The sequence below is a fragment of the Acartia tonsa genome, chromosome 3, assembly GCF_053477335.1.
Source record: "Acartia tonsa isolate MP-2025a chromosome 3, ASM5347733v1, whole genome shotgun sequence".
NCBI classification, from domain to species: Eukaryota; Metazoa; Arthropoda; class Copepoda; order Calanoida; family Acartiidae; genus Acartia; species Acartia tonsa.
The window spans coordinates 47,086,082-47,107,934 of record NC_137262.1 but is presented as its reverse complement, the minus strand read 5'-3'; the positions used below and the strand labels follow the sequence as shown (position 1 = coordinate 47,107,934).

Below are 21,853 nucleotides of genomic sequence, written 5' to 3'. Positions count from 1 at the left end.
AAGATTTTAATTTATTCTTTTTCCAAATGTCTTCTTTGCATTGTCAGCTGTTTTTGTTTACACCTACAGAATGAGCAGACAGATTTCTATAAAAATGAAAATAATTCAGTTTTAATGAAACAAGAAATTTCTTTCTCGTATTCATTCGAATCCGGTGGATAGGAACCAGTTCTCATCCATACGAAAAAACTATGTCTAGCATCGTATTATATCCAGCTTTCTACGAATATAAAAATGTACAATCATAAGATTAAAACCAGTTTTTTAGCCGGTGCCTTCGGTACCTCGGGGCTAAAAAAACTGGTTTTAATATTATAATTGTACATTCTATATCCGCGAAAAGCCGTTTATAAAACGATGCGAGAAATAACTATTATTGATTATTAATCTATCGTATGACCTAAAGAAGTTGAATGTTTGTGTGTATGCTAGAAAGTAATTTGAATCTTTGAGGCTAAAACGGAACTCTCACGTATATGCATTGAAATATTTTTAGATTGGTCTATTAATTATTAATTGCTCTTTTAATGGACAAGTATCTCTGTTTCTATTATAATATTAAACCTATATTTATTTTTTTCAGATATCTCAAAGTATAAATAAAAATGGCTCTAAGTCCTGGTGATCCCAGTTCATACTCGCGCCCTGATATTGTAAAAACTACCCACATCCACATGGATTGGGATATTAACTTTCAGGCAGGGGATAACAAGCTATGAAGAATATATCAGGCCTATTTTTTTCTATAGGTAGTAGAACTATTATACCTATCGTGTAATCCAAGTATTTATTATATTTCGAAACATCTATGCTAGCTCTGTAGAAGCAGCAAGATAAATTTCATTTCTTGACGAACAAAATATTGCTATTTATAGGTGTTTTCCTTACCAATTAAACAAAAATACAATTTTTTGGAAGTTCTATACCTACCTACATTTTGTTTCAATAAAAATTTGCACTACCTCTTTTTAAGTTGGCAGTCTATGAAGTGTCAGCTTTTTTGAAAGTTTATAAGAATGAAAATATCTATAATACAAAGTAGAACGATGTCTGTCTGTCCGTCTGTCCGTCTGACCGTCTGTCCGTCCGTCTGTCTGTCTGTCCCTTAAGATCTCGGTAACCACTGAACCGATCGGATTCTACTCTTCAGGGTATCTACCTATTGGTCCTGTGGTGGTTTTAAGCTATTTTCTCGGGGGGTGGGACACCCCCAACCCCCCCAAAAACCAAAAAATCCCCCCCCATTTTTTTTTTTTTTTTTTTTTTTTTTTGAAGGAGTTTCCATGGTCCTTTATGGTCTCTCGCAATAATTTTTTTTTATCACCTCTTGGGCAAAGCCCCTAGAGGCTAGGGGCGAAGCCGCTAGTTTAGATATATGAGAGTATTGGTCAAAACGTGTACTCCCTTCAAATATTAGGCAAAGTTTTATTGGAATTTCCTCCTCCCCCCCCCCCCCCCCCCATTAACTTCATCCCTAAGTACTTACGGAGGCCTACGTGGTGTTATTTTTTTGTTGTTGTCTTCTATTACAGACGCGATTGATAATGAAGATTTTTTTCTTTGAAATATATTTCGTTATGAAGCAGCAGTAGTTACTAAATTTTAAATGTTATGGTTTAAATAGATTTTAAAAAGTGTTATTTTTCTCATGAGTTTCTCACGTTCAACTTTTTATTGTACATTTATAGGATGTTTATAATCGGTACAAAACTCTATAATTTTGTGAGTATTTACCTCTATTGTTATCCCTCCATCCAGGAAAAAGTTTTATCTGGAACATGTACCTATCATTTGACCAAAGTTGACCCATCGGCGACTTCTGTTCTCATGGATGTCAGAGACTTGGATATTTTAAGCATTAAGCTAGAAAATACAGGAAAAGGATAAATAAAGAATACTATAAGAAATATTAACAGTATTACAATATACTTCTTTCCTACCTGGCTAAAAAAAAATTCTAGAAATACCTAGACACAATTTTGATTTAACATTCAACCATGTGTCTGTATTTTGTCAATACCTTTACCTAATCAGTGTTTAGTCCGTATTTAAACCTAGCTTTTATTTATTATTTATTCATAATTCTAATATAGGAGAAGAATTAAAGCACAACATTGATAGAGATACCTCTTTTGGATCCAGACTTGAAATTGCCCTTCCCTCTGACTGCAGCAAAGATTTTAGGATACTTATAAAGTACAGCACAACTGCCAAATGTGAAGCCCTGTTGTGGATGGAGCCTAACCAAACATCAGGTGGTGTCCATCCATTTGTATTCTCTCAGTGTCAATCTATACTTGCAAGATCTATGCTTCCCTGCCAGGATACTCCATCATTGAAAGCCACCTATTCTGCAAGTGTAACTGCTCCTAAAGATATTAATGTTCTAATGTCTGCTATTAGAAAGGAAGAGAACCAACCTGTTTCTGATGATAAAGTTAAGTTTAGTTTTGAGCAAAAAGTACCTGTCATGTCCTATCTCATTGCCATTGCTGCTGGCGACATAAAATCCAAGAAAATCGGGCCTAGATCACATATTTGGTCAGAAGAGAAATATTTAGAAATGGCAGCATTTGATTTTTCTGAAACAGAGAAAATGCTGCAAACTGCTGAGGAATTGTGTGGTCCCTATGTTTGGGGTATTTATGATATATTGGTTTTGCCCCCATCCTTTGCGTTTGGTGGTATGGAGAACCCCTGTCTTACTTTTGTAACACCTACTCTTTTATCCGGTGACAAATCTAATTCTACAACCATTGCTCATGAAATTGTCCATTCGTGGACAGGAAATCTGGTAACAAATGTAAACTTTGAACATTTCTGGCTAAATGAGGGCTTCACCAAGTTCACAGAATGTAAGATTATGGGACGATTGCATGGAGAACCATACAGACATCTTCTTGGCATCCGGGACTGGCCAAGTCTGGAAGAGTGTGTTAATAAAAACTTTGGTGCTAATCATCCTCTGACTAGGCTTGTACCTGACCTCAAAGGAGTTGACCCTGAAGATGCTTTTTCTGTGGTACCCTACCAGAAAGGCCAAGCTTTCTTGTACTTTCTAGAAACTACAGTTGGTGGAGCTAGTGAATTTGAGCCTTTCCTAAAATCATACTATGACAAATTTAAGTATTTGTCTATCTCTACGAATGATTTTAAGGAGTATTTCCTCGAATATTTTGCTAGTTGTGAAGCTGTCAAGACTATTGATTGGGACACATGGTTGTATTCACCTGGAATGCCACCAGTAAAACCTAACTTTAATCAGAGTCTTGCTATCCCAGTTTATGATCTTGCTGGTAGATGGAGAAAGTGGTCTGTTGATACTTCTGTAGCTTGTCCCTTTAATGAAGAAGATATTGCCTCATTTAATCCAATCCAAACTATGGAATTCTTAAACAGCTTATTCAATGGAGAGCCCTTAACTTTGCTTGCTATTGAGAAACTAACAGAATTGTACAAGTTCAATGAAAGTCCAAATAAAGAAATTCTGTATAGGTGGATAAGACTTGGACTTAAATTACAGTTTGAGGCAAGTGCTAAATCAGCTGTGGACTTAGTCACGGAAGTGGGAAGAGGAAAGTATGTTGTTCCTATCTACAAGGATCTCTATGCATGGCCAGAGAAAAGACAACTGGCATTGGATAACTTTGAAGCTACAAGATTTAAATTGATGTCCTCGGCAAGGAATGATGTCGCTAAAGCTCTTGGCATCAAGGAATAAGTTTTAAGATTATGCACGAAATTGTTTTCTAATTTTACATTCTTTTTAATGAATGAAAAATATACCTCTCTATCTTTCTTAAACCAAAAAATGGTTTTCATTTTTTAAACATCATTCCAAGATAAAATTAAAGATATTTTACTTTTATCTAGGTAGGTAATAATTGATTGCAATGAGGAAATGATATACCTAGTCATTTTTTTAAGCGAAGCTTTTCTATAATTATGGTCGGTCCGTCCGTCCGTAACGGATAGCTTTTTTTCGTTAATTTAGGCATGTTAGAATTGTCCTATCGATTTCAAACTTTGCATGGTGATACCTCTAGTAGTTAGGTACGATTTAAAAAGCGTAGCAACTCTAAAATCATCACCAAAATGTTGCACATCCATTTTAAACATGTTGATTTTTTTACTTTTTTAACAACAAATTTTTATGTAATCTAATTATCCGATTAATCTGATTTTTTTTATACTGATTCCTGGGACAATAAAGTACAATATTATAAGCGAAGCAACTCTATAATTAAGCCCTAAAAATGTAAGTATGTCCATAAACATTATTCTGTATCAAGCAGTTTTTCTACTTACAATTTTGCATCGACTCTTATACATTTATATTCTGATTATTCAGATTATTCAAGTGTTAATGTTTGTTTGTCCTACCGTTTAAGCGCTTCGCTTTTATGGATGTTGTCATCCCTGTTTTTTTTTAATAATACTTTTTTGAATTAGACCAATGTATTTCTGGTGAATTTTGTTTGATCCTATTTTTATATTTTATCTTTATTTATTGAATTTTTACAATAACTGTAAGTATTTTTAATTACCTGATTGATTCTATTTATCTAACATTTTTTAAAAGTTTTCTATTTTCAGATTGTATGCATTTATAACTGATTAAAAATGGCACTAAGTCCCATTGATCCCAGTTCTTATGCCAGGGGTGACCTGGTAAAAACTACCCATATTCATATGGACTGGGATATTGATTTTCAGGCAAAATAAATATAAGTTTTTAAATTATAATGAATTTTTAATAGGTAGGTAGTATTTTAATTAATAGTGGCTAAGCAACTAGAAGACTGTAGAAGGTGGAGATGTCGAACCCCTCATTTTCATTTTAAGCTTAAAAAGAAAATACATTTGGGATGGTGGAGATTCCCTTCCCAAATATGGTTAAAAGCCTTCTCTGCACCTTTCGGGAACTTCACTAAAAAGGAGAAACATATAGGTTCAGCGGTTAGTGAGAACCCATAAACTTAGAAAAAAAATACCTAAATAATCTGAAAAAAAACAGCAATGGTTATTTTTTCCTTAAAAAACTTTTCCTCTCAAACATAACACTTGTAAAAAAGAATTTTTTCTGGATTTTGTATTCAACACAATATTGCAGAAAAATAAGACATTTATTTTGACAGGCTGAAAAATTATTCAAAAATTTTCTTCATAAATAGATTTTAGTGATTTTTCTTTCATTTATTTTCAATGGTTCGTTTTTGTTTATGATTATTATAAAAAAACTTTAAAAATATTTTGCATGAAGTCCAAAGTTCTGTCTGGTACCTGTACCTATTCCATGACCAAAGTTGACCCATCAGCAACTTCTGTTCTTATGGATGTCAGAGATGTCGACATTTCTAGTGTCAAGCTAGAGAATTCAGGAAAGCATTAGATCAAAATTTAATTTAAATTATATGTTTCTTAATTAAACTAGGATGACAACTTCCATAAAAATAAGAATATAAAGGGGGATAGGGGGTTGACTTAATTGACTATGAGACACTTTTGTAAACAAGAAAAAAACCGAGAAAAATAAATTTTTTTAAGAACAGAATTAAAAAATTATGGTGTCAAATTAAAGATCTTACTATTTTTGTTCATATTGACAGTTTTCTTCTTTTTTTGTTCCGCTTTAGTTTAAAACCAACATAATTTTTTTACAAACTTAATTTACTTCAAAATTAAGAGGTCTACAAAAAAACGATTGCATACCTATCTAAATTCTATGGATCATTTTACATCTACTACTTACTAAAAACACCGACTATCTATTTTTTTAAAATCACAAAAGTTATTACACGTTCTTCTGAAATAAAACTATTAATACGAGAAAATTAACCTTCTTCACATAAAATTAAAAGTATAGATTGCTTTATCTAATACTTTCTGTAGGAGAGGAGCTCATATTTACAATTGATGGAGAGACTCCTTTTGGATCAAGACTTGAGATTCAACTACCAACTGAATGCGCTGATGAATTCAAGATGTTGATCACCTACAAGACAACTACCAAGTGTGAAGCTCTTCTATGGATGTCACCTGAACAAACCTCAGGCGGTGTTCATCCTTTTGTGTTTTCTCAATGTGAAAGTATTATGGCAAGAGCTATGTTACCTTGTCAAGATACTCCCTCCATAAAAGTCACCTATTCAGCTAGTGTTACTGCTCCTGTTGGTGTTACTGTTCTTATGTCAGCTGTAAGAAAAGAGGAGAATGAACCTACTGGGGATAACAAGATGAAGTTCAGTTTTGAGCAAAAAATCCCCATAGTTTCTTATCTTATTGCTATTGCTGCTGGTGACCTAAAATCCAGAAAGATTGGTCCTAGATCACATGTTTGGGCCGAGGAAAAATATCTTGAAACTGCTGCATTTGATTTCTCTGACACTGAAAAAATGCTGGCAACTGCTGAAGAATTGTGTGGTCCCTATGTTTGGGGCATTTATGATATCTTAGTTCTTCCTCCATCCTTTCCATTTGGTGGTATGGAGAACCCATGCCTTACTTTTGTTACTCCAACACTACTATCCGGTGATAAATCAAATGCTACAGTGGTTGCTCATGAAATAGCCCATTCCTGGACTGGTAACCTGGTTACCAATGTGAACTTTGAACATTTCTGGCTCAACGAAGGTTTCACAATGTTTACTGAGTATAAAATAACTGGACGTTTAAAGGGAGAAGCTGCTAGACATTTGCAAGCTATTAGTGACTGGCCAAGTCTTGTGGAATGTGTTAATAAGGACTTTGGTGCTGATCATCCTCTGACCAAACTTGTACCAAACCTGGAAGGAGTTGATCCTGAAGATGCCTTTTCACAAGTGCCTTACCTCAAGGGCCAGGCATTTTTGTGGTTCTTGGAAACAAAGGTTGGTGGCCCTACCAAGATGGAACCTTTCCTGAGATCCTACTATGAAAAGTTCAAGTTCCAGTCTATCTCTACTGCCGTATTCCATAAATATTTTTGGGAATACTTTGCTGATTGTGAAGAATTGAAGGATATTGACTGGAACACTTGGTATTATGCCCCCGGGATGCCACCAGTAAAACCTGATTTCGACCAGACCCTTGTGATACCTGTTTATGATCTGGCTGACAGATGGAGAAAATGGTCTGATGATACATCAGCTGATTGTCCTTTCCACCAGGATGATATAAAATCCTTTATGTCTGAGCAGGTCACTGAATTCTTGAACAACTTAATGGTAGGGGACCCACTGTCTTTGAAAGCTGTGGAGAAGCTGACAGAATTTTACAAGTTCAATGAGAGTACCAACAAGGAGATACTGTTCAGATGGATCAGGCTGGGACTTGGTGTCCACTATGAGGCCAGTGTTCAGCCTGCTGTTGATCTGGTCACTGAAGTTGGTAGGGGCAGGTATGTCATCCCAATCTACAGGGACCTGTGGAAATGGGAAGAGAAGAAACAACTGGCATTGGATACATTTGAAGCTACCAGGGCCAAGCTGATGTCTATGACTAGAGATAGGGTTGCCAAAGAATTGGGGCTTAAGCCTAAAGTTTAAAACTTCTTAGTTCTTTTGTTTTTGATTAATGATTTTGTTACAATGTACTTGACACTAAATGAAATAATATAGTCATGTGTTTTTATTCTTATGAATAAGAAGGAGTGTTTAATGAAACCCTCTCGTAATCAATGTGCACATGCACTTTCCGAACTCGAATTTCATTATGAAACTTGGCATAAGTAACCTTAGTAGGTTTTTGGTAAGAAAACTAGTTTTAATCTTATAATTGTACATTCTATATCTGCGGAAAGCTGTTTTTAATACGATGCGAGAAATAACCATTAAAGATTTCTAGTACCAGCGGCTAGAACCAGTTGAAAACGTCTAGTAGCGTCAAATAGTATTTAGTGTAGATAGGGCAAAAAATGGCTTAACGGCTCACCCGTTACTTTTCGATTTTGGGAAAATATACCTACCAGATCTCGGATTCTAAGTGCCATTTGCGCATTGATTACGAGATGTTTGCATTCGCCCCCCTCCCCCTTTTGTTAAATTAGACCAAAGCACTTCTGGTGAATTTTTACCTTTATTTTTTAATTTTTACTAAAACCAGAAAATATTTTACATTAATTGATTCTCATTAAGCTACCTAACATTTTTTTAAGTTTTCTATTTTCAGATTGTATGCATTTATAACTGATTAAAAATGGCACTTAGTCCCATTGATCCCAATTCTTATGCCAGGGGTGACCTGGTAAAAACTACCCATATTCATATGGACTGGGATGTTGATTTTCAGGCAAAATAAATATAAGTTTTATAAATTATATGGATTTTTTGGAAGAATTTGAATTATTAACTCAAAAAAATTAAACCTAATACCTACCCAATTAAAGAAAATAAAAAACAGTAATGGATATTTTCTTAAGAAAAACTTTACCCCGATCTTCTTAAACATAACGCTGGTCTAAAGTGATATTTCTGTTGTAATTTTGTAATCAATACAAGCTTGCAGAAAAAAAATGTATTTTGTCTCTTTGAAAAAGAGAGAGGAAGGTTTCTGGTAAATTCCGTAAAGGTGTGGGTCTAAGGCTTAAAAATAGTAGTAGAATGATAATAATCTCTAAATATGTGTATGACTTATTGAATAGAACAATAGAGAAAAAAAATTTTTTTAGGTTAACCATACCTGAAAATTTTTACGAAATTTTCATCTAACGCTTTTATTAGGTCTAGGTGACAAAAATTAACAAAATTTACAATTACACAAAAAAATTTCCATAGGTTCAAGGTAAAGGTTAAGAACAATCAATACCATTAAACAAAGGAAGAAGCCATTCTTTATAGGTTGTACGAGCAGTGAACAATAAAATGAAACTTTAACAAATCATTCATACAATGACTTAGTGAAACAAACCAACACAACAAGTTACATACAGACAATTTTCAAAACATTCAGATATACATTATAAAATCTATATAAGAAGGTAAGAGATTCAAAGTGGAGGCTGCATGTGAATGGCTTTTTTAGTGTTTAATTTTCTTTGTTTCTTTTTTGTTTACCTAGATATCATATCTTTATTTTTTAAATTTTTAAATTTTAATTTATTCCAAGATTTATTTGTATTCTAAGATACTCTATACCTTACATTGAGGACGAAATGCATCTTCATGTAAAGCTATGGTTTTCAACCATGGTTTTCCTAACTGATATTAAAGATACACGGCTGGTTTATTTGTAATCATTCATATAGATTAATGTACGTTTACTATTGGAACTTATTTAAAATCATAATTAATTAAATAATAGATATTCTTTAAGGTTTAATTCCCTTGCTTATTTAGTTAAAAACTTGTTTTGAAACATTTTGTCTGGATATTCTTTTAATTTCAAAATATAAGATTTTATTTCCTTAAGGGGGGGGGGAAGTTTGTGCACTTATAGGAAATGAAATTCAGTATAAAATTTTGGTAGTGACGTGTTGTCTTGTTTTTATAGTTATTAACCTAATTCTTTTTGTAAAATCTTTTATATGACTGGATGTACACGCAAACCTTTAAAAATTGAATTTCAGCACTTATCTTCTAGGGGCTAGTGGAGCAAAAAAAACCAAAACACTAAAAAACCTGAGTTCTGAGCTTATTTTTAAAGATATCATCCTGATTTTTTTTTGAAGACAACTTTTTTAATATAACATAACTAAGTAACCTTTACACATTTCATTTTGGGACTTTCCTTATAGGGGCTTGTGGAGCAAAGACCCTCGAAAAATTAAAAATATGAGTTCTGAGCTTATTCTTAAAGATATTAACCTGATTTTTTTAAGAAAACTTTTTTAATGTAACTGAACTAAGTAACCATTACACATTTCATTTTGGGACTTTGCCCCACTAGCCCCTATAAGGAAAGTCTCAAAATGAAATCTGCGAATGGTTACTTAGTTTGGTTAAGAAAGTACTTTAAAAAATCAGGTTGATATCTTTAAAAATAAGCCTAAAACTCATATTTTTAGTGTATTTGAAGGTCTTTTGCTCCACAAGCCCCTAGAAGGAAGGTCCCAAATGAAATGTGTAATGTTTATCTAGTTCAGGTATTTTTAAAAAGTTGTCTGAAAAAAAATCAGGTTGATATCTTTAAAAATAAGCTCAGAACTCATATTTTTCATTAAAAAATCAGCTCAATATCTCTAAAAATAAGCTCATAACTCATATTTTTTTGTTTTGGGGGTCTTTTGCCCCACTAGCCTCCAGAAGTAAAGTCCCAAAATGAAATCTGTCATGGTTACTTAGTTCTGTAAAAAAACAGCTTGATATCTTCAAATATAAGCTCAGAACTAAAATTTTTAGTTTTGGGGGTCTTTTGCCCAACTAGCCTCTACAAGGAAAGTCCCAAAATGAAATCTGTTATGGTTACTGACTTTGGTTATGTTAAAAATGTTTTCTTACAAAAAATCAGGTTGATATCTTTAAATAAAGGCTCAGAACTCATATTGAGTGTTTTGGGAAGTCTTTTGCTCCACAAGTCCCTAGAAGGAAAGTCCCAAAATATAATGTGTAATGGTTACTTAGTTCAGTTATATTAAAAAAGTTTTCTTTAAATAAATCAGGTTGATATCTTTGAAAATAAGCTCAGAACTAATATTTTATTTTTTTTGGAGGGTCTTTTGCTCCACTAGCCCCTAGAAGGAAAGTCCCAAAATGAAATTTAGTTGTTGGCTGTATTGAAATTGAAATGAACAATGCACATTGAAACCTTTTACTTCAAAGCAAACAAACATAAAACTAATTTTTGTCACCTTGACCAAATCAAAGCGTCTGATGAAAATTTCGTGTTTTTTTTACAATTTTCAGGTATGGTTAAACTAAAAAAAAAGAAATTTTCTCTATTGTTCTATTCAATAAGTCATACACATATTTAGAGAATATTATTGTTCTACTACTATTTTTAAGCCTTAGAACACACACCTTTACGGAATTTACCAGAAACCTTCCTCTCTCGTTTGTGCTAATATTTTTGACAAGCAGAAAAGTTGGTAAAAAAACTAGATGAAATTGATTTTAACGAATGTCCTTTTAATTATTTTTAATGATAAAAAAATACCTAAATAGCAAAGGTAATATTCTTATATTTTGTGTACATGAAGGCCAAAGTTCTGTCTGGCACCTGTACCTATTCCATGACCAAAGTTGACCCATCAGCAACTTCTGTTCTTATGGATGTCAGAGATGTTGACATTTCAAGTGTCAAGCTAGAGAGTTCAGGAAAGCTTTAGATTAAAATTTTAAATTATATAATATGTTTCTTGATTAAACAAGGATGACAACATTAATATTATTAAAAATAAGAATATAAAGGGGGATAGGGGGTTGACTTGACTATGGAAAAATATGATATGGGGAAAAATGTGGAAAATATAAAAATAGCCTAAAACCTGCAAAAAGCAGGGATAAGGGATGGGAAACATAGCAAAATATTATTTCAGGCCTATATCATTACTAGGCCTAAAAAAAACAGTTGTAGGGGAAGGTGCATTCATTAGTTTTTAAAATTATCATCTATCTATAATACAAAGTAAAACGATGTCTGTCCGTCTGTCTGTCCGTCTGTCTGTCCGTCTGAAGCTTAAGATCTCAGTAACCACTGAACCGATTGGGCTCTACTCTTCAGGGAATATACCTACTGGTCCTGTGATGGTTTTAAGCTATTTTCTTGAGGGTGGGACACCCCCAACCCCCCCAAAAAATGAAAAATACCCCCCCCCCCCCAAAAAAAAAAAGAAAATTTTTTTTACTTTTTCTTTTTAAATCTAAAATACAAAAAAAATAGGTTGATCAAACCTCTTGATGCAAAGCCCCTAGAGGCTAGGGGCGAAGCCGCTAGTGTTAATATAACTGATTAAGAGCAAAGAAAAAACAAAGTATAGAATAGAATTAAAGTAGAAGATTCCTCGTAGCTAGCCTAAAATAAAATTAAAACTTTTTATAGAACCAATATGCCAATGGCTTTTATTTCAAAATACATTATTATCTCATCAAAAAATTCTTATTGTTTAGTGTACTTATTTGAATTTTGTTGGGTTGACCTGAAACAGAATTAAGGGCATTTCTATATGAGTAAAATTGAATCTAAAAATATTATGTTACCATTGCTTATTAAAATTCAAAGTCAAAAATAAATAAATCACGTATAAGTGAATAAGTACCTCTGTAACATTCTATCAACTAACTGTTTCATGGCAAGATTAGAAATAATTATATTGTTTCTTCAAAAACGTTTAGCCGTATTTTGCCTACTTTCAGGGCAAATTCATCCTTAATTACATAGGAATCAACTTTTTAAAACATTTTTTTGGTTTAATTCATGTTAAATGAGAGCAATAACCAATTTTTTAATTTCTAGTACCAACAGCTACCGGCTAGAACCGTTTGATAAGGTTTTTGAGCGACAAAAAGTATTATGTGGAGATAGGTTTCGTGACTAATTTGCTTATAAGATAGCCCAAAAATGGCAGAACGGCTAAGCTACCAGCCGTTAGCCATTACTTTTCCAACTTTTTGTTCGATTTAGGGAAAATAGACCTACCAAGGATTATTCATGAAAAATTTCAGATCGAAATTCGATTTCTAAGTGCCATTTAATCATTGATTACGAGATGGTTGCATTAAAAAACCCCTTAATAATAATGTTTTATAATTATTTGTACTCCTTAAATGATGGGAATGATGTCAAAAAATTTCAGCTTTCTATCTTTTATAGGAGCTGAGTAAATACCATTTCCCCCATAGCGTTACTGACTGACGGACGGAATGTCAGACATACAAAGTGAATTATAGAGTAGCTTCGCTACTAATAATACGAGAAAATTAACCTTTTTCACCTAAAATTACAAGTATTGCTTGTTTCATCTAATACTTTCTGTAGGAGAGGAGCTCAAGTTTACAATTGATGGAGAGACTCCTTTTGGATCAAGACTTGAGATTCAACTACCAACTGAATGCGCTGATGAATTCAAGATGTTGATCACCTACAAGACAACTGCCAAGTGTGAAGCTCTTCTATGGATGTCACCTGAACAAACCTCAGGTGGTGTTCATCCTTTTGTGTTTTCTCAATGTCAAGCTATCTTGGCAAGAGCTATGTTACCTTGTCAAGATACTCCCTCCATAAAAGTCACCTATTCAGCTAGCGTTACTGCTCCTGTTGGTGTTACTGTTCTAATGTCTGCTGTAAGAAAAGAGGAGAATCAACCTACTGGGGATAACAAGATGAAGTTCAGTTTTGAGCAAAAAATCCCCATAGTTTCTTATCTTATTGCTATTGCTGCTGGTGACCTAAAATCCAGAAAGATTGGTCCTAGATCACATGTTTGGGCCGAGGAAAAATATCTTGAAACTGCTGCATTTGATTTCTCTGACACTGAAAAAATGCTGGCAACTGCTGAAGAATTGTGTGGTCCCTATGTTTGGGGCATTTATGATATCTTAGTTCTTCCTCCATCCTTTCCATTTGGTGGTATGGAGAACCCATGCCTCACTTTTGTTACTCCAACACTACTATCCGGTGATAAATCTAATGCTACAGTGGTTGCTCATGAAATAGCCCATTCCTGGACTGGTAACCTGGTTACCAATGTGAACTTTGAACATTTCTGGCTCAACGAAGGATTCACAAAGTTTACGGAGTATAAAATAGCTGGACGTTTGAAGGGAGAAGCTGCTAGACATTTGCAAGCTATTAGGGACTGGCCAAGTCTTGTGGAATGTGTTAATAAGGACTTTGGTGCTGATCATCCTCTGACCAAACTTGTACCATGCCTGGAAGGAGTTGATCCTGAAGATGCCTTTTCACAAGTGCCTTACCTCAAGGGCCAGGCATTTTTGTGGTTCTTGGAAACAAAGGTTGGTGGCCCTACCAAGATGGAACCTTTCCTGAGATCCTACTATGAAAAGTTCAAGTTCCAGTCTATCTCTACTGCCGTATTCCATAAATATTTTTGGGAATACTTTGCTGATTATTTTGAAGAATTGAAGGATATTGACTGGAACACTTGGTATTATGCCCCCGGGATGCCACCAGTAAAACCTGATTTCGACCAGACCCTTGTGATACCTGTTTATGATCTGGCTGACAGATGGAGAAAATGGTCTGATGATACATCAGCTGTTTGTCCTTTCCACCAGGATGATTTAAAATCCTTTATGTCTGAGCAGGTCACTGAATTTTTGAACAACTTAATGGTAGGTGACCCACTGTCTTTGAAAGCTGTGGAGAAGCTGACAGAAGTGTACAAGTTCAATGAGAGTCCCAACAAGGAGATATTGTTCAGATGGATCAGGCTGGGACTTGGTGTCCACTATGAGGCCAGTGTTCAGCCAGCCGTTGATCTGGTCACTGAAGTTGGCAGGGGCAAGTATGTCATCCCAATCTACAGGGACCTGTGGAAATGGGAAGAGAAGAAACAACTGGCATTGGATACATTTGAAGCTACCAGAGCCAAGCTGATGTCTATGGCTAGAGAAGGGGTTGCCAAAGAATTGGGGCTTAAGCCTAAAGTTTAAGACTTCTTTGTTCTTTTCTTTATGATTAATGATTTTGTACAATGTACTTGACACTAAATGAAATCAAGATCATTTTTGGAACTATGTAGGCACCTACATTTCATCACAAATAAGTTTTATAGTGATATATGATAATACATTTTTTTCACTATTATATATAGTGAACTTGATATTTATTTATTATTTTGATATTAGTAATGTAAATTTGGTGCTGGGAATTTATTTATATTCACTTTATACCCATTACAATTTATAATTGATTTTTACAACAACTAAATATATGGATATCGCAACTGAGATAAATAATTCTTTACCTTTCCGCCTAAGATATTGCATACTTGATGATTTTTAATTATTACGTAATGGAAAGATATTTTTTTCAAAATGATGCAGAAAACTTCATTGCAAAAAGGTGAGAAAAATCTGTTTTTCTCAGGCATAATTCCTACATAGTCTTTTAAACATCAGTTTAAACCTTGTTAAACCTTGTGATTTTTTATTTTTATTATACAGATGATAAAATGGCATATTCAAGTGGACAAAGTCACCACCGCCTGCCAGGCTTTGCCCATTTCGAGTCCCCTTTCTCCCTGTCCTCCAACTGTCACTCCAGTTCCTCCCTGGATCCGCTGGTGTTTAAGTTTTCCTGTACAGACACCTTGGGAGATGGACCTATTGTAAGTGTTGGTTTATAAAACAGTTATGATATACAATAGTTAGGGTCTGTCCGGCCCGTCCTATTTTCTCATATTTCTGGAATGGTAACCTTACCAATCCAAATTACCAAATATCTCTATCGGTAACACATAAATAATTATCATTTTCAACAAAAAAGAATATTTTAAGGTTCACTACTCAAAGTAACTCAACTCATTAAATGCACTTCATGCAACTATCCCTTTTGAAATAATTCCATGTAACTTTAATGAGCAGATGTTAAGAGTAAATATTTAAGGACTAATATTTACTGATAATAAAATCGGTTTTTATTTATTTCCTTTTCAAATAACAAATAACTTATTTGTACAGATAATATTTTAGTTCTGTTCAAATCCTAAAGAAAAATGTAAATCATGTAAAGTGTTTTTAGCAGAGGCGAATTCTTTAAAAAAACTTTTGCCTTACTGAAATCAGTTTGCCTCACTAAAATTTTAGTGAGGCAAAATTATCCCCTCTTAATTTTTTAGCGAGCCTCACTGATTTTAGTGGGACAAACTGATTTTAGTGAGGCAAACTGATTTTAGTAAGGCAAAAGTTTTTTTAAGAATTCACCTCAGATTTGTTTATTTTTTGTTCTAGGCATCAACTGCTGGGCTTGATCTTTCAATAGTTAATGGCTTGGACCTGACAAGCTCTAATTATGCGGTAAGTATATTTGTTTCATTTCTGTCCATGTGCAATAATCCCAATAAGAAATTCTGCGTATCTTGGCCAATTTATCGAATATTGATTTATTTGGCATAAAGTATTAGAAACATCTTAATTTTCTATTTTACAATAGATTTTTTATATGCATTATTTGGCCATTTTTCATCAGATTTCTTAACTTTCCTTTTCTGTATTTTGTACATGTATTATTAATGCACCATAATTTCATCTTAGGGTTTGAATTTGAGTAACAATGCAGGAGATAGAAATGGATCCAATAACCATTCTTCAAATTCAAACAATCATCAGGTAAAAATTCAACCTTAAACTAATCTTTATTTGTGTCTTTTTGACACAGAGATAGGGTGATAGCAGAATAACGAATTTTCTCAATTATTGTTACAAATTTTAAGGGAAAGAATTAGGGAGGGAGGGGGAAATAAACTGTTTATTAGAATAGACCCCAAAGTTTTATAATAACGTTTTCTTATTTGTTAGTTTAACAACTTTGGGGACTTTTATTAAATTTTGATTGGTTGATTAATTAACTTGAGTGTCCAAACTTTTCAACCACTATTTATTATTTACTGAAGGGATAATTTTATGTATCATCATTGGGGATGTACGTACATCAATTTATCGGTCATTGTCTAATCCCTTTAGATCCCTGGGAAAAAATAATGTACTTATCTATATTTTTTTTTTTTCGAAAGATCATCTTTGAATAAAATCTAAACCTGACTACCTACCTAATATTTATATTTTAGGCAAAATCGAACCAATCACACATGTCACAAAATATGCATCAGCAGAATATAAACTCCGGCTTTGGACAGTCACAAGGTTTGTAATTTAAAATATCTCTAATATTTTATTTCAACTATGTACTTGGTGGAAAATATTTAAATATTTTCAGACAACTCAAATGCACACTGCTAAACCACGAGTCACAATTTAAAAAGGGTCTTTTGTAATATTGCTAGAATCCGAAATCCGGAATCCGTCAAAAAAAATAAGAATCCGAAATCCACGGATTAATCCGTTTCCTTTTGTGGGCGAATATTTGTAAGAATCCGTATTCGGTCAAAAAATTGGATGGATGCCAACCTTAAAAAAATAATTCAGAAAAAGGGCTTCAAAACAAAATAAGGGGAAAATATGTCACGTTTAATTTAAAAAGTCGTAATGTTATTATTTAATTTTTACTATTTAGGTGTAGAAAACAGTTCAGAAATGGTACTAAACCTAAGCACACAGATTGGGCTCAACTTAACTCGCCCGGGGCAGGAGTTAGACTATTCTGATATGCTTAATATTGATCAACAATCTACCTTTAATACTGGTCTACAGGTTTTATTTTTATTTCATTGAATGTAAAGTAATATGATGTTTGTTTGTTTTTTTGTGTTGATTAGCATAATATAATTTTGTAACTTTATGATATACAATAGGTAATATGAGGGTAAGAATGTTTTGTTTTGAGTTCCAAATCCTGTTAAAGGAGTTATAAAACCAGTATCAGAAACATTTTTCCATTAATATTGAATATTATAGGTATCAAGAGTTTTTTTTAACTAGTAGCTCTTATTTGATGGGGTAGGGGAAGCAGAAAAATAGCCTATTACCATTTGTAGACTTGTCTAAAAAGGGGGGGGGGGAATGTGGTGACTCGTCACACGACATACCAACAATTTTATTTTGGGTGCTACTCCCTTAGTTTTAGAGATAATTGGATGAAATCTTTTGGGCTGGGTCACTAATTACCCCAACTATTGGTATCTTTAAAAAAAACGGCGGCGGAACCGCCGCTCCCGCCGCCCGCCGCCGTTTTCCGCCGCCACCAAAAAAAAATTTTTATTGCATTTCTCGCCGAATTAGGCAATTTGAAATCATTTGAGACCATGTTATTTTTTTCAAAAATTTTTCCCCTTACAAGCAACCCTGACTTAGTCATTTTTTTCAAATTCTCGTTTATGAAAGTATATCTTAAATACAGTATGCTACTCCCGTAGTTTTAGAGATAATTGGATGAATTTTTTTAATTGTGTTACTAATTACCCCAAGTTTTGGTGTCTTTCAAAAAAAACAGCGGCGGGACCGCCACTCTCGCCGTTTTCCGCCGCCACCAAAAAAAATTTTTTATTGCATTTCTCGCCGAATTAGGCAATTTGGAATCATTTGAGACAATGTTATTTTTTTCAAAAATTTTTCCTCTTACAAGCAACCCTTCGGGAGGACTTTTTTTTCAAATTCTCGTTTATGAAAGTATATCTTAAATACAGTATGCTACTCCCTTAGTTTTAGAGATAATTGGATGAAATCTTTTTGATTGTGTCACTAATTACCCCAAGTTTTGGTATCTTTCAAAAAAAAACAGCGGCGGGACCGCCGCTCCCGCCGGCCGCCGCCGTTTTCCGCCGCCACCAAAAAAAAATTTTTATTGCATTTCTCGCCGAATTAGGCAATTTTGAATCATATGAGACCATGATTTTTTTTTGTGCGGTGGCGGAAAACGGCGGCGGCGGATGGCGGGAGCAAGGTTGCTTGGTGGCGGCGGAAAACGGCGGCGGGCGCGGCGGTCCCGCCGCTGTTTTTTTTTGAAAGATACCAATAGTTGGGGTAATTAGTGACACAATCAAAAAGATTTCATCCAATTATCTCTAAAACTAAAGGAATAGCATACTGTATTTAAGATATACCTTCATAAACGAGAATTTGAAAAAAATGACTAAGGGGTGCTTGAAAGGAAAAAATTTTTGAAAAAAATAACATGGGCTCAAATGATTCCAAATTGCCTAATGCAATAAAAAAAATTTTTTGGTGGCGGCGGAAAACGGCGGCGGCCGGCGGGAGCGGCGGTCCCGCCGCTGTTTTTTTTGAAAGATACCAAAACTTGGGGTAATTAGTGACACAATCAAAAAGATTTCATCCAATTATCTCTAAAACTAAAGGAATAGCATACTGTATTTAAGATATACCTTCATAAACGAGAATTTGAAAAAAATGACTAAGGGGTGCTTGAAAGGAAAAAATTTTTGAAAAAAATAACATGGGCTCAAATGATTCCAAATTGCCTAATGCAATAAAAAAAATTTTTTGGTGGCGGCGGAAAACGGCGGCGGCCGGCGGGAGCGGCGGTCCCGCCGCTGTTTTTTTTGAAAGATACCAAAACTTGGGGTAATTAGTGACACAATCAAAAAGATTTCATCCAATTATCTCTAAAACTAAAGGAATAGCATACTGTATTTAAGATATACCTTCATAAACGAGAATTTGAAAAAAATGACTAAGGGGTGCTTGAAAGGAAAAAATTTTTGAAAAAAATAACATGGGCTCAAATGATTCCAAATTGCCTAATGCAATAAAAAAAAATTTTTGGTGGCGGCGGAAAACGGCGGCGGCCGGCGGGAGCGGCGGTCCCGCCGCTGTTTTTTTTGAAAGATACCAAAACTTGGGGTAATTAGTGACACAATCAAAAAGATTTCATCCAATTATCTCTAAAACTAAAGGAATAGCATACTGTATTTAAGATATACCTTCAAGTCCCCCCGCAGGGTTGATTGTAAGGGGAAAAATTTTTGAAAAAAATAACATGGTCTCAAATGATTCCAAATTGCCTAATTCGGCGAGAAATGCAATAAAAAAAATTTTTTTGGTAACGGCGGCGGGCGGCGGGAGCGGCGGTCCCGCCACCGTTTTTTTATAGTTGGGGTAATTAGTGACCCAGCCCAAAAGATTTCATCCAATTATCTCTAAAACTAAGGGAGTAGCACCCAAAATAAAATTGCTGGTATGTCGTGTGACGAGTCACCACATTTCCCCCCCCCCCCTTTAATAGCTTTAAGCTATCTCTCGACCTATGTAAAGAAAATGGAAAACACAATCGGTCCAGTTTAGTAAGTATCGAAATCTTAAGACAAAACAACCATTTTTAATTTTAGGATAATGATTTCGAGTATTATTCTGATTATTACACAAACTATACTGATCCTCTTAATATGGAGCAACAAAGAAGTTCTCCTTTAAATCTGGAACATAGGTAAATCAATTGTTCAAAATCAATCCAAAGAGAGAGTACAATAAATATTTTTTCTAAATATTTGCAAGCTACCTAAGGTAGATTATCATACCTAAGAATTGGGTATAAGAATATTTTGTGCATTTGTCTGTTACAGGTATTTATAATTTTAGGAGCTCCCCATTGAATTTAACAGCCGTCGGTACAATTGGACGAAAAAGAAGATCCACCAACTTTAATCAATATAATCAGGTTCAATTTTTTTTAATTTGTGTTTTTTCTCTTAAATCTACACAGAAACTTCCACCTCCTCATATTTTTTAACCAATAGGGTGGTTCAAGATAAGATCAGTCACTACAGAATTGTTATTTTAGTTTTCCTTGCTTTAGGGTGTCTCAAATTTTCTACCTGGCACAAGTGGCAACTTACAATCAACTGTGCCAACAAATAGTCATACCAATCATCATGTAAAATCTACAGGTATTGAAACTTTTAATTTTTACAAAACATAGCTGAATGAATAAAATATAGATAAACCAAATGGTTTGATATTTTACTATAATGGACTTAAAATAAGAGACTATCCTCGAACAATAGCAAGTGATTCTAAGCATCTTCCAACAGTGATTCTAAATGTTTTTTTTTTGGTGAATATAATAGGGTTATGCTTAATATCGACTAAAAAAATTAAGTTTCTATAAACAAAACTTTGAAATGTTGAGCATTTTTTGACAAAATAGCATCAAATGCTTTGTTGAGTTCAAAAGTTCAAATAAAATAATATGCCAGAACATAATCAAATGCTATAAATTACGAAAGTCCACTATTAAAACTGTTTACTATATTACAAGTTACCATCCCTTTTTCTAAATTAACGTTTTTAATTAAAAAAGTTTACTTTTGTGCCATAGCAGGTTGAACTCAACAAAACATTTGAAGATATTTATTATTTAGTCACAAAATGTCTAACATTTCAAAGTTTAATTCATATAAAATCATGGTGAAACTAAACTTTTAAAATCGATAAAACGATATTAAACATAACCCTAGTATATTCAGTTCACCAAAAAAACATTTAGAATCACTGCTGGAGGGTGCTTAGAATCACTTACTCTTTTTCGTGGATAGTCCCCTTTGCATCAATAATAATCATTTTGAATGGTATAAAGGTTGGAGACATAATATTGTTTCTCGTTTTCATACTAGTTGCTTCGACCCTGGAATTGACAGAGAGGGAGAGGTTTAGAAAATAGCTCAAAACCACCCTGTGACATTTTCAAAGCTTAACAGAAAAGTGCTGACAATTATTTTTATAGATTCTTAGCTTCAGACACAAAAAATGTATTACTTTATGTTAAAAAATACTCTTAAAACTTGATGTCAGTATCATAAAGTATATGTAAATGCATTGATGTTTATTTTACAGGAAAATCTATGAACATATTATCAGACATTGGAGAAGTTTCCGGTGTACAAAATGCACCCATATCCCTTCAACTTTCCACATCATTAAACTCATCAACTGTTCAACAGTCTTCTATGCAAAATTATAACATGCCAGTAGCTGCTACAAATGCCAGCTTAAATTCTCAACAGTTACCTCAAAGCAGCTATGCTGTAGCCCCACAGCAGCTGCAAAACAGCTCTATGTCTTCACAAATGCCGCTTCACCTCTCGTCAAATAACCAAGAACCTCTAATGGGAACTTCTAACTCAGCAGCTGATTCACTGGGGCTGCCAGCAGCTACCGAAATAGCCGCGCAAACAGCTCCGCTTGATATGGGGAAAACTAATTTATCCCAACAAAATCTTGTTCAGGAAATTCTGAAAATATTCTTAGGATTTTTACAATCAGTTAAGGTTAACTCAATTGCAAAATCTGAAAAATATTAATTTTACTCTCCACTTTTCTTTTGTTTCGACTGTATTACAATTAAT

The 21,853-nt window shown here is 34.0% G+C and overlaps 4 protein-coding genes across 7 annotated transcripts; all 4 read left to right on the top strand.

The window, feature by feature from the left end:
• The first annotated feature begins 54 nt into the window (after positions 1–54).
• On the top strand, positions 55–4,597 carry LOC145314385 (leukotriene A-4 hydrolase-like). Of its 3 annotated transcripts, none has more exons than XR_013877745.1 (4): positions 55–698; positions 1,759–1,878; positions 2,096–3,873; positions 4,453–4,597. XR_013877745.1 is itself a non-coding variant. In XM_080154268.1 (3 exons), exons 1-3 carry the CDS (start codon positions 606–608, stop codon positions 3,719–3,721), a joined length of 1,839 nt encoding a protein of 612 aa, XP_080010394.1. In that variant the 5' UTR covers positions 55–605; the 3' UTR covers positions 3,722–4,597. The 3 variants fall into 3 exon arrangements, 1 of the variants encoding a protein (XP_080010394.1); XR_013877744.1 differs by having other exon boundaries at positions 4,392–4,597; XM_080154268.1 differs by having other exon boundaries at positions 2,096–4,597.
• LOC145314384 (leukotriene A-4 hydrolase-like) lies at positions 4,575–8,149 on the top strand. Of its 2 annotated transcripts, XR_013877743.1 has the most exons (4): positions 4,575–4,716; positions 5,264–5,383; positions 5,895–7,650; positions 7,988–8,149. XR_013877743.1 is itself a non-coding variant. In XM_080154267.1 (3 exons), the coding sequence occupies exons 1-3, from the start codon at positions 4,624–4,626 to the stop codon at positions 7,524–7,526; spliced, it is 1,845 nt and encodes a 614-aa protein (XP_080010393.1). In that variant the 5' UTR covers positions 4,575–4,623; the 3' UTR covers positions 7,527–8,149. The 2 variants fall into 2 exon arrangements, 1 of the variants encoding a protein (XP_080010393.1); XM_080154267.1 differs by having other exon boundaries at positions 5,895–8,149.
• On the top strand, positions 8,143–15,042 carry LOC145314383 (leukotriene A-4 hydrolase-like). Its single transcript, XM_080154266.1, has 3 exons — positions 8,143–8,268; positions 11,114–11,233; positions 12,894–15,042. Exons 1-3 carry the CDS (start codon positions 8,176–8,178, stop codon positions 14,526–14,528), a joined length of 1,848 nt encoding a protein of 615 aa, XP_080010392.1. The 5' UTR covers positions 8,143–8,175; the 3' UTR covers positions 14,529–15,042.
• Positions 15,043–15,045: 3 nt separating this feature from the next.
• LOC145314389 (uncharacterized) lies at positions 15,046–21,823 on the top strand. Its single transcript, XM_080154273.1, has 9 exons — positions 15,046–15,205; positions 15,828–15,893; positions 16,131–16,205; positions 16,664–16,739; positions 17,110–17,246; positions 19,838–19,935; positions 20,088–20,166; positions 20,305–20,395; positions 21,342–21,823. The coding sequence occupies exons 1-9, from the start codon at positions 15,050–15,052 to the stop codon at positions 21,806–21,808; spliced, it is 1,245 nt and encodes a 414-aa protein (XP_080010399.1). The 5' UTR covers positions 15,046–15,049; the 3' UTR covers positions 21,809–21,823.
• Positions 21,824–21,853: the final 30 nt, after the last annotated feature.

What these genes read in the sequence shown, in the direction of transcription:
- LOC145314385 (XM_080154268.1), top strand. Translation starts at nt 606, where the DNA reads ATGGCTCTAAGTCCTGGTGATCCCAGTTCATACTCGCGCCCTGATATT. An exon ending in ATTGGGATATTAACTTTCAG is followed by an intron (nt 699 to 1,758) that starts GCAGGGGATAAC and finishes CCCTCCATCCAG; the next exon opens with GAAAAAGTTTTATCTGGAAC. An exon ending in TTAAGCTAGAAAATACAGGA is followed by an intron (nt 1,879 to 2,095) that starts AAAGGATAAATA and finishes TCTAATATAGGA; the next exon opens with GAAGAATTAAAGCACAACAT.
- LOC145314384 (XM_080154267.1), top strand. Translation starts at nt 4,624, where the DNA reads ATGGCACTAAGTCCCATTGATCCCAGTTCTTATGCCAGGGGTGACCTG. An exon ending in ACTGGGATATTGATTTTCAG is followed by an intron (nt 4,717 to 5,263) that starts GCAAAATAAATA and finishes TTTTGCATGAAG; the next exon opens with TCCAAAGTTCTGTCTGGTAC. An exon ending in TCAAGCTAGAGAATTCAGGA is followed by an intron (nt 5,384 to 5,894) that starts AAGCATTAGATC and finishes CTTTCTGTAGGA; the next exon opens with GAGGAGCTCATATTTACAAT.
- LOC145314383 (XM_080154266.1), top strand. Translation starts at nt 8,176, where the DNA reads ATGGCACTTAGTCCCATTGATCCCAATTCTTATGCCAGGGGTGACCTG. An exon ending in ACTGGGATGTTGATTTTCAG is followed by an intron (nt 8,269 to 11,113) that starts GCAAAATAAATA and finishes GTGTACATGAAG; the next exon opens with GCCAAAGTTCTGTCTGGCAC. An exon ending in TCAAGCTAGAGAGTTCAGGA is followed by an intron (nt 11,234 to 12,893) that starts AAGCTTTAGATT and finishes CTTTCTGTAGGA; the next exon opens with GAGGAGCTCAAGTTTACAAT.
- LOC145314389 (XM_080154273.1), top strand. Translation starts at nt 15,050, where the DNA reads ATGGCATATTCAAGTGGACAAAGTCACCACCGCCTGCCAGGCTTTGCC. An exon ending in CCTTTAAATCTGGAACATAG is followed by an intron (nt 19,936 to 20,087) that starts GTAAATCAATTG and finishes TTATAATTTTAG; the next exon opens with GAGCTCCCCATTGAATTTAA. An exon ending in TCATCATGTAAAATCTACAG is followed by an intron (nt 20,396 to 21,341) that starts GTATTGAAACTT and finishes TTTATTTTACAG; the next exon opens with GAAAATCTATGAACATATTA.